The sequence below is a fragment of the Palaemon carinicauda genome, chromosome 18 (genome assembly GCF_036898095.1).
Source record: "Palaemon carinicauda isolate YSFRI2023 chromosome 18, ASM3689809v2, whole genome shotgun sequence".
Classification (NCBI taxonomy): domain Eukaryota; kingdom Metazoa; phylum Arthropoda; class Malacostraca; order Decapoda; family Palaemonidae; genus Palaemon; species Palaemon carinicauda.
The window spans coordinates 27,325,945-27,337,974 of NC_090742.1; the positions used below are offsets into that span (position 1 = coordinate 27,325,945).

A 12,030-nucleotide genomic window follows, 5' to 3' on the forward strand; every position below is an offset into this window, starting at 1 on the left:
CAAAATATTCTTGTAAGTAATCTGGGAGTCACTTCCTTTTCAGCCAATATTATCTCATCAGTTATTCTATCGGATCCAGGGGCTTTCCATCTCTTGAGTTTTTTAATGATATCTTCAAATTCAAACACACTTCCTCAGCTTCAGGTATATCACTCAAATTATTCCCTTCATATCTTCTATTCATGACCTCACTAAGGTGTTCCATCCAACATTGCCTTTCTTCATCTTCTGTTGTTATAACAAACTCATCTCTTTTTGATGGGTATATGATTCTTCTTTGCTCCCATAGAAATTTCATTAAAATTCTATTCTTACACCATAGCCACTCCCTGAATTAATAGCTTTGTCAGACTCATCTGCTTTCCTGTTTAAATATTCTCTCCAGTCATTTCTGGCTTTTTTTTTTACCTCACTATCCATGCTGGAATACTTAGCATGCTCTACCTTGTAATTTTCATTACCTCCTCTAAAACTTTCAACGATCAATTCCTGTCTTTGTCTCCTTTTCATAGTAATTCCTTATAACTGCATGTCCCAAAACTTCACTACCAACTGCCTGATATATGTTCTTAATATCATACCATTCTTCGTTAATTGTCTGCTCTTTGTCTCTTAAAGTCTCTAAAACTGCAAATCGATTCCTACATTCAATTGCAAAGATTTCTGTGCTCATCCTCTAGAAGCTTAGTTGTATCAAACCTAGGTATTCTTTCTATATTTCTGTTGGGGGCTTTCAGTTTTAATTTCAGTGTGGCAATGAAGAGCTGATCACTACCAATATTTGCACCTCTATAGCTTCTTACACTTCTCAAAGTCCTCCTTCTCTCTTTATGAATGGCTATGTGATCTATTTGATTTTTGTAATTGTCATGTGGTGAAGTCCATGTATATTTGTGAATGTCCTTGTGCTGGAAAAGAGTACCTCCAATAACAAGATTATTTGTTGAACAAAAACTTATAAAATGTGCCCCCTCTTCATTAGCAACTTGGCCAAGACCCTCAACATCCATCACATTCTCTATACCTTGATTATTCCTTCCACTTTAGCATTGAAGTTACCAATCATAATTTCTAAATCCTTCTGTGATCTCATCTGTTACACTCTGCAGTTCTTTATAGTACAGTATTCACCTTTCCTTTCTTCAAAGGAATCATTTGTTGGTGCATAGCAAACTATAATATTCATACTGCACTGCTTGATTTAAACTTTGCCAGTAACAATCTGCTAATTATAGCTCTCCATTCCGTTAATGATTTTTCTGCTCTTGATGTCATCATCCTTCCTACCCCTTCTCTTCCAACTCCACCTGTTCTTCCTGAGTAGATACAGTATATGTATTGCCTTGGTATAAGATTTCTTTACCAATCCCCTTACAACGTGTTTCAGTTAGAGCCAAGATATCCAAACTATATTTCATAAGTTCATTCTCTACTTGCTGTAATTTCCCAATCTCATTCATGTTTCTAACATTCCAATTACCAATTTTCAATTTTTCTTTAGCATTTATTAACCAGGAGATTCTTAGCACCCCGCAATGCCTGGGACTGGGGGCCATTCTTTCATTTTTGCTTTCCAAACACTGACTAAATCCATAGAGGATTCATTGGCTAAATTCATCAAAGGATAGCCAGCTCCTTGAGATGCGCAGTGCCTATCTAACTAAGGCATGTGACCCCTGCCAGTCCATGCTAATTCTACTAAGATCCTCCACCAGGCATCAGAAGTAGAGGAGTATCCAGAACACCAAATGGATACATATCTTTTTCAAATTATAGATGTAATTAAAGGTCCTTTATTTATGGAACCCAAAAACCCAAGCCATGAAGAAAATGGTTAGTACCATCTATAAAAGAACTGAAGCAGTTTTTTGAGCATCCAGTTGAAGTAAGTAAATAGACAAGTCTTATATTCAAGCTTTTATTTTGCTACGTACAGTATATGGGTATAATATTGAATTGTTCACATTCATTTCAGGTTTTGTATTGGACATATTTTTTCATTAGTAAAAGGTTTCATTATTACTTTCTTTGAAAAGAAAACATTTTCCTTTCTTTTATAAATCAATATTGTTTCTATTGATGTAAATGGTTAAAAATATTTTTAAATAACTATCATTTACTTATATTTTTTGTTAAAATTATCAAGAAAATACATAAATATATATAAGAATAATATAAAAGATAAGAAAATTTACAAAATATATCACTAAATAACTTAACATTATGAATTAGCTGTTTTTGTAATTAAACATCCAAATTGCTTTACCCTTTTTCAAGGAGAGGCAAAATTGGACACTAGATACTCCAGATTGTTTTATTTTAGTCCTTCTTTAGTATCATCTAATTTGTTTTTAGAAATAATATTTCTAGTATTATTTTTCAGAAGCCCTAAAATAAAGGTGAGGCAATTATTGGACACCCATATTCAATAATTTTTAAGTGGTATTTAATAATTTTTTACAAAACCAAACATACTAATACTTATAAAGTAGTAGGTTGGGCAATTTCTAACATCACTATAGTTTTCAAAAATTATACATAGTTTTAGAGATAGTGCATCTGTCCAATTTTTGCCTTACTTGTCCAAAATTGCCTTACCAAGGAATTATAGCATAATCTAACCTGTGTGCTACTGGCGTTGGAAGGGGAGACCCAGCTCTGTAGCTTATAGAAGTAGATGATGACGCCACACTTGAGGGTGAGAGGGCCCGGGAAGGAGGTGGTGAAGTTTGGAACTTGTGATTCGTGCTAAAAAATAGAGATAATCATTAGCAATTCCATGCCTACAAATATAACATTTCAATTCTATATGGTACAGCAGATCAAGAGTAAAATAACAGTAATTGATGTTGACCAAATAATTACCAACTGATAACTGTACTCTAGACCTCAAGATCAAAGGAAATATGGTACAATAGGTGATTCACACTTCTTATCAAAAGTACTAATACAAATAATCATTATAACAAATTTAAATTTGAAGTGCTCTTTACTCTTTACAGTAAAATTTTAAAACTTATTTTCTCATCAGTTAAAACAATATGTTGACCTATTTCTTATACAGTGAACCCTCGCTACTTCGCGGTTCGACCATCCCGGATTCACCACTTCGCGGATTTTTTTCATAACCCATATATATATACATATCGCGGATTTTCCGGAAATTTCGAAAATACGGCGATATCTGAAGACCCCAAATACGATATTTCGTTACCTGTAATTCCATTAATACTGTAATTAGTAATATCTGCTCTTACTGATTGTTCATTGCATTACATATGACATATAATTAAGCACAGAAAGAAATAAAACACGAAAAGAGAATGTGATCATACGATAATTCAGTACTGTATACAGTACGTAGTAAAATTAAATCGAACATGAAACGCAAATCAGATGCAGTCATACCATATTAGAATGGTGTAAGGCTGCTGTTGGCTACTACTGTACTACAAATGTAATGGATGTGCTTCTTTTCCATGAATCTTTTGTATGTATACGTACGTAGTACTGCATCCAATAATATTCTTTGTTGCAAAAATCACATTTCGAATAAGCGTACGAGAGAGAGAGAGAGAGAGAGAGAGAGAGAGAGAGAGAGAGAGAGAGAGAGAGAGAGAGAGAGAGATAGAGAGAGAGAGAGAGACACACATCCTACAACAAAAGCGTAAAATAGCGTACGTAAAGCTGTATTATTATTATTGTTATTATTATTATTATTGTTGTTGTTGTTATTAAAATCATTATTGTTATTATTATTACTGTATTATTATTATCATTATTATTATTATTATTATTATTATTACAGTATCATTATTTATTATTATTATTATTATTATTATTACTGTACAGTATACTGTACGCAGGGTATCTTGTACTTTGAATTGGTAACCTACGTAGCATATAAGACGGGTTGTGATTGGTTCAAGCGCTGATAAATGACGAATCAGAACTCAAGTTTTGTTATCTAGCCTGTGACTGGTGTTTTGCCCGCATCTCCAACTTCCAGCATCTTTTCGCGGCCACTTTCTCTCCCGCCGTATCGCTGTGTAGACGTTGTTAAGTTATTGTGAACTTTAATCTGTGCTGTGCGTGACTGTTTTAAGTTGAACTTTTTGTTGAACTTTCTGTTAAACTCTACTGTACAATGCCTCCCAAGCGTTCTGCTTCTACTAAGGCTGGTAGTGAGCCTAAACGTCACCGAAGGATGATGACGATTGCTGAGAAGGTGACGCTTCTCGATATGTTAAAAGACGGTAGAAGTTTTGCATCTGCAGCCCGCCATTTTGGAATCAATGAATCCACCGTTCACTATATCAAGAAGGACAAGGCGAACATTAGAAAGACGGCTGCAATCACCTTTAGCAGATCAGCGAAGCGAGTCGTTACCACGCGTAATAAAACGATCGTACGCATGGAAGGTGCCTTAGCTGTGTGGATTGCCGACCGCCGGAAGAACATAGCCTTGGATACGAACACCATCCGAACCAAGGCTTTGAGCTTGTATGAGAATTTTGCGGCAAAGGAACCTCAAGACGACGATGGCGACCATGCTGAAGAAGATGATGATGTAGATGAACCTCAACCAGGGACATCCACTGATTCCCAGCGTCAGAAACAACGTTTTTCCGCCAGCAAAGGATGGTTCGCGAAGTTTCAGAAACGCTTCGCCCTGAAAAGCGTTTCCCTGCATGGCGAGGCTGCTTCCGCTGACACTACCGCTGCTGAAACTTACGTGAACCAGACATTCAAGAATATTATCGCCGAAGGTGGATACAAGCCGGAACAAGTCTTTAATATGGATGAGACCGGCTTGTTTTGGAAGAGAATGCCGTCCCGAACTTTCCTGTTCAAAGAAGAAGCCAAAGCCTCTGGCTTTAAAGCATTCAAGGATCGCGTTACCCTCGTGATGTGTGGCAATGCTGCTGGATTTTTGCTAAAGCCGGGGCTTATTTATAAGTCGAAAATCCTCGCGCTTTGAAAAACAAAAATAAGAATCTCCTTCCCGTGTACTGGATGCATAATCAAAAAGCATGGATTACGAAGATGCTGACCTCCAACTGGTTCCACTAGTGTTTCATCCCGCAAGTCAGGAAATATCTCGTAGAGAAGGGCTTGCCATTCAAGATCCTTCTCCTTATGGATAACGCTGGTGGACACGCAACTGATCTGTCGCATGAGGGTATTCAGGTTGAGTTCCTGCCACCCAACACCACGTCATTAATTCAACCGATGGACCAGGGGGTTATCAGGGCGTTCAAGGCCCTCTACACGAAGAATACCTTGGCAGACCTCGTTGCGTGTGGATGCTGCCCAAGATGATGAGGATGAGGATTTTAACTTGAAGGCGTACTGGCGGCAGTACACCATAGCCACGTGCCTGAAGAATATTCAGAAGGCACTGCAAGAGATGAAACCTGCAACCGTGAATGCGAGCTGGAAGAAGTTGTGGCCCCAGATTGTTTACGACGACGAGGGATTTACACCTGCTGAGATTCAACACTCTGCAATACGGAAATCTGTGCAGTTGGCTGCCATAATTGGAGGTGACGGGTTTGGCGACATGACGACTGAAGACGTCGACGAGTTGTTGGACTGCCATTCCCAGCCGCTAACTGACGCAGACCTAGAAGACCTGACGAAATCGGCAAGTGAAGAAGAGAGTGAAACGCAGGAAGAGACCCAAGAAAATGTCGAAGAAACGGGCTTAACATTAGAACGGCTTGCCAAGGCCTGCTACCATGCGAAGGAGTTGAAAGAAATGTTGCAAGAGTGGGACGAGGATATGGTTCGGTCTATGCAATTCTCCAACAAGGTCGATGACATCATGACTCCCTACAGGATGCTCTTAGAGCGAAAAAAGAAGCAGCGGCAACAACTTTCGATCACAATGTTCTTCCAGCCTCGCAAAAAAGAGCCAGTTCCTCCTGCTACTACGCCTTCGGAAGAAATTGAAGAATTGTCATAGGAAGAAGTTGAAGAGGAGTCCCAGGAAAAGACACCTCCGTCTGAAGAGACGTAAAATACTACTATCATTGGCTGCACAGTAGAAGACATCATCAGCTTCATCATCATCATTTCTACTGTGCAGCAAATTCATCGCCATCATCATTCAAGTTTTTCTTCAACTTCTTTCGTGGTGAGTACAGTAACAATCTTTATTTTTTACTTTAATATTCTAACATTTTAATATTTGTGCCTGTTTTAGTTTAGTACTGTATGCATTAAGTTAAATGGAAGGTTTTAAAAGTCTGAAGAGTATACATGTTGTAACCTATCATATTTTTTTTGTTTAAAATTTACATTTACGTACGTACAACAATCTCTCTCTCTCTCTCTCTCTCTCTCTCTCTCTCTCTCTCTCTCTCTCTCTCTCTCTCTCTCTCTCTCTCTCGTAAATTGTTTTCCTGCTTTGCTACGTACAGTATGTACTGTATGATTTTATATAGATACGGTAAATAATATTTGTAATAACATTTTCTAAAAGCTTTTACTGTAAATATCATTATTTATCACTTTCATCATGCGCGTTAAATGCCTTCTTTGTTCTGAGCGTGGTTGTTTACTAAGCGTACTTTATGACGCCGTCGTTTCAGGCAGCGTCATAAAGAAAAACATTTCATTTGGAAGTCCTAAGAAAAATTAAGTAAAACATTGGTAATAACAAAATCAACATACTGTACTGAATAATCAATATAATCGATGCAAAAATATACATGTTAAATAAATAGGTAAATATGGTGTCACTACTTCGCGGATTTTCACCTATCGCGGCCGGGTCTGGAACCTATCTACCGCGATAAACGAGGGTTCACTGTATACTGTAAATTAGGGTGCTACAACTTTGGCCAGGTTAGGCTATGATACAGCTAGCTATTTTGGTATTTTCACATAAATGACAATTTTTTCTTAAGTAATATGACAAATTCGTAGATAATTTATATTTTTCCTAACTATACAAACCTTAGCTATTTAATAGGGGTATTACTTTCGGCGTAGCTGAAATGACGAGCCATTAATTTTTAACGAGGGTTTACTACCCACACCGCTAGTTAGCGGGGGTAGGGGAAGGTAGCTTGCTATCCCCCCTCTCACACACCTGTGCTTGAGCTCACTTTCCTAGGAGGTAGGACTTCAAGGGGGATAGGGCTGGCGGGCAAGTTTGGTTAAATAGCTAAGGTTTGTATAGTTAGGAAAAATACAAACTATCTACGAATTTGTCATTTGTTCCGTAACTGGAATACAAACCACGCTATCTAATAGGGGTGACTCACCCATTAGGAAGGGTGGACGTCCCAGTCAGTCTGGCTTTTGGCTTTGCCCGGGGGCTCCTTATTTGATTGTGTTAGCACTCAAGAAATAAGGAGTCCCTGCACCTCGCTAAAACCTTGCTACGCAAGGTCTGCGGCCTACGCAAGCTGTGTGTGAAGGTATGAAGAAGTGTGACTCGTCCTAGAAAGTTGTTCTGAAGTTCTTTCGATGGAAACTTGTAGACTAAGACTTTCCCAATACCACCTCGTCAGGGTATGGGGACATAACAGTATTAATATTATTACTAGGAACACAAGGGAGCATACTCCCGGACTCTGAGTCTTAGCAATAAACTCAGGGACGAAGTTGAACGTTACCTCCCCCCATCCCCTTGAATGGGCGATGTCATACGAGAGACCACGAAGTTCCCTGACTCGCTTGGCCGAGGCCAAAGCTAGCAGGAACACAGTCTTTCAGGTTAGGTAGCGATCTGATGCCTTGCATAATGGTTTATAGGGAGGTCTCTTAAGAGACCTGAGAACTCGAACCACGTTCCATGAGGGAGGTCTCACTTCCGACTGAGGGCAGGTAAGTTGATAACTCCGTATGAGTAGAGAAAGTTCTAGCGATGAAGAAATGTCCATTTCTTTCAGCCTGAAGGCGAGGATTAAGGCTGAGTGATAGCCTTTCAGTGCCGAGACTGATAGGCGCATTTCTTCACGCAAATACACGAGGAACTCCGCTATTGCTGGAATAGTGGCATCGAGTGGAAAGATACCCCTTCCACGACACCAACCACAGAAGACTTTCCACTTTGCCTGGTAGACTGCTGCTGATGACTTTCGCAGGTGTCTAGACATCCTGATTGCAAATTGTTGTGAAAATCCTCTCTCAGAGAGGAGATGCTGGATAGTCTACAGGCGTGAAGTCGTAGTGAACCTACGGCTTTGTGAAAGATGTTGGCCTGTGGTTGTTCAAGTAGATTGTGCCATGGAGGGAGTTCTCTTGGCGGCTCCATTAGGAGTTCCAGAAGGTCTGGGAACCACTGCGTGTTGCCATAGCGGAGCTATGAGGGTCATTGAAAGATTGACAAATGTTCTGGTCTTGTTGAGTACCCTCCTCATCAGACAGAACGGGGGAAAGGCGTAAACGTCCATGTTGTCCCACCGTAGTTGGAAACCCTCTTGCCAGAGAGCCTTGGGGTCTGGGACTGGGGAACAGTACAGCGGGAGCATGAAGTTCATGGCCGTTGCAAAGAGGTCCACAGTCGGAGAACCCCACAAAGTCAGGACTTTGTTGGCTACTAGATGATCCAAAGACCACTCGGTACTCACTATCTGAGATGCTCTGCTCAGGTTGTCGGCGAGCACATTCCTCTTGCCCGGAATGAAGCGTGCCGATAGTGGTAACGAGTGGATTTCGGCCCATCTCAGTATCTCTACTGCTAGATGGGATAGTTGCTGCGAAAAGGTACCTCCTTGTTTGTTGATGTAGGCCACTACTGTGGTGTTGTCACTATTAGAACTGTTGAAGGGCTAGAAAGACGGCCTTCATCTCTAGGTGATTTATTTGGAGGTACTTTTCTGACTCTGACCAGAGGCCTGAGGTTGTGTGGTGCAGCACGTGGGACCCCCCAACTTTTTTTTGAAGCGTCCGAAAACAGCATCAAATCCGGGGGGAGGACGAGAAGATCCACTACCTTTCATAGGTTCTCGTCTGCCACACACCACTGGAGATCCGTCAGTTCCGCAGGTCCCACGGGGATTTGGATGTCTGGGGAGTCGTACGCTTGATTCCACCGGGACTTGAGTCGCCACTGGAGGGATCTCATCCTGAGGCGACCATTGGGAACTAGACGGGCCAGCGATGAAAGGGGACCGAGGAAACGTAACCACGATTGGGCTGGAAATTCTTCTTGTCTGATGGGAAGGCTTTGTGGAGAGTGGTGTCTCTAATCATGACTAAGTATACCAGTCTTAGAGTGGAAAGCAGGGAAGACTTCTCGAGATTTACTATGATCCCCAGATCTTGGCACAGTCTCAGAAGTTTGTCTCAGTGTTGAAGAAGGGTTGACACCTATTCTGCTACGATTAACCAGTCGTCCAGATAATGGAGGAGACGGATGCCAATCCTGTGTGCCCAAGATGAACACACTGATGAAGACTTGTGGTGCTGTGGAAAGACCTTAGTACAGCACCTTGAACTGGTACATTCTGTTGTCTAGGCTGAATCTTAAGTACTTCCTTGAAGACGGATGGACTGGAATCTGGATGTACGCGTCCTTTAGGTCCAGTGTGCACATGAAGTCTTGCGGTCTTACTGCTAGTCTGACCGTGTCTGCTGTCTCCATGCTGAACGGAGTTTGTTTGACAAACTTGTTCGGAGCTGAGAGGTCGATGACTGGTCTCCAGCCTCCAGACGCCTTCTTTACAAGAAAGAGTCGACTGAAGAAGCCTGGGGATCCGTCGAGGATCTCTTGGAGACCGCCCTTTTTCAACAGGGTCTGGACTTCCGCCCGAAGGGCTTGCCCCCTTGCCGATTCCATGGCAAGGGAGTTCAATGATACTGGATTCGCCGTCAGGGGAGGTAGAGATGTTATGAACGGGACGCGATATCCTAGACTGATCACAGAGATTGTCCGGGAATCGGTCCCGAGTTGCTTCCACCTGTTTGAGCAACTTTGTAGGCATCCCCCCACTGGTGGAAATGTAGGGGGACTGCCTATCCTAGCATTTGTGGCCTCGGCTGCTCCCTCTAGGATTTTGCCTCCCCTGGAGGACGTTTTGCCTTTTCTTTCTTTGACAGGAAAGGGTTTAGACACCATAGTCTTCGCTGCTGTTGTCGTCGTACTGGTCTTGACTGGACGGGACTGCTGTGGTGCTGGAGGCTTATAGGGCTTGGATGTTAAAGCCCTATGAAGGAAGAAGTCTTAATAAGACTTCCTCCAACTCTCAGTGGCATGTTCCACATCCTTAGGCTCGAAAAGAACAGACCCCTCCATGGAGGAATGTCTGAGCCTATTGATCTCGGTGCTAGGGACCTTCTGATGGAATCTCTCAGCTACTGCATCCCGACGTTTGAGGATGGTATTTGCCCACAAGTTCGAGACTTGGTGGGCTAGAAACTCGATCGTGCAAGTACCTGAGAGAAGGAAGGTTTCCATAGCTTTCCTGGTACGTTCCTTGGAGAAATCCTCAGAACGTATCAGGATACCTAAGGTCCCCAACCACTTCGTGGCTTGCATAGCCCACTTAGTGACTTTCTCCTGATTGAAGATCTCAGCTGCCGAGAATGAGACCTGCCGGTTAGTGTCTCTCAAGAGGGACTCCCCTGGTTAGCTCTTCCAGCAAGTGGTGAAGTGGAAGAACTAGACAAGGCTCCTCTAGGATCTCGAAGTACCTCCTCTGCTGTACGCAAGGAGGTGGGAGGAGCTTGTTTGAGGTACCGGAACGGTTGGAGGAGGAAATCTCGGAGGGCTGTGGTGAGATCTTGTCCCTGCACTGGTACTCTTGTTGCAAAAATCCTCTCTCAGAGAGGAGATGCTGGATAGTCTACAGGCGTGAAGTCTAGCGAAGCTAAGGTTTCTGGAAGATGTTGGCATGTGGTTGATTGAGTAGATTATGTCGTGGAGGGAGTTCTCTTGGAAGCTCCATTAGGAGTTCCAGAAGGTCCAAAAACCATTCTGCGTGATGCCATAGCAGAGCTATGAGGGTCATTGAAAGATTGACAAATGTTCTGGTCTTGTTGAGTACCCTCCTCATCAGACAGAACGGGGGAAAGGCGTAAACGTCCATGTTGTCCCACCGTTGTTGGAAAGCCTCTTGCCAGAGAGCCTTGGGGTCTGGGACTGGGGAACAGTACAGCGGGAGCCTGAAGTTCATGGCCGTTGTGAAGAGGTCCACAGTCGGAGAACCCCACAAAGTCAGGACTTTGTTGGCTACTAAATGATCCAAAGACCACTCGGTACTCACTATCCGAGATGCTCTGCTCAGGTTGTCGGCGAGCACATTCCTCTTACCGGGAATGAAGCATGCCCATAGTAGTATCGAGTGAATTTCGGCCCATCTCAGTATCCCTACTGCTAGATGGGATAGTTGCTGCGAAAAAGTACCTCCTTGCTTGTTGATGTAGGCCACTACTGTGGTGTTGTCACTTATCACCACCACTGAGTGGCTTGCCAGGAACTGTTGGGACTGTTGAAAGGCCAGAAAGACGGCCTTCATCTCTAGGAGATTTATTTGGAGGTACTTTTCTGACTCTGACCAGAAGCCTGAGGTCGTGTGGTGCAGCACATGGGCCACCCACCCTTTTTATGAAGCGTCTAAGAACAGCATCAAATCCAAGGGGAGGACAAGAAGGTCCACTCTCTTTTGTAGATTCTCGTCTGCCACCCACCACTGAAGGTCCGTCAGTTCCGCAGGTCCCATGGGGATTTGGATGTCCGGGGAGTCGTACGCTTGATTCCACCGGGACTTGAGTCGCCACTGGAGGGATCTCATCCTGAGGCGATCATTGGAAACTAGACGGGCCAGCAATGAAAGGTGACCGAGAAGAAGTTACCACAATTGGGCTGGAAGCTCTTCTCGTCTGAGAAAAGGTCTTGCGACCTTTCTCAGCCTTGTTATCCTGTTGTCTGATGGGAAGGCTTTGTGGAGATTGGTGACTATAATCATGCCTAGGTATACCAGTCTCTGAGTAAGAAGCAGAGAGGACTTCTCGAGATTTACCATGATCCCCAAATCCTGGCAAAGTCTCAGAAGTTTGTCTCGATGTTGAAGA

The 12,030-nt window shown here is 42.7% G+C and overlaps 1 protein-coding gene across 5 annotated transcripts in view; it reads right to left on the reverse strand.

Annotated features, from left to right (window-relative positions):
* The window catches only part of Unc50 (Unc50 RNA binding protein), a 218,876-nt gene that overhangs the window by 146,237 nt on the left and 60,609 nt on the right, over window positions 1-12,030 (reverse strand). For all 5 annotated transcript variants that reach the window (XM_068392189.1, XM_068392192.1, XM_068392191.1 and 2 more), the window contains exon 2: window positions 2,623-2,748. In XM_068392189.1, coding sequence (XP_068248290.1) covers window positions 2,623-2,748 — 126 coding nt within the window. The remainder of the gene's footprint in view (window positions 1-2,622; window positions 2,749-12,030) is intronic.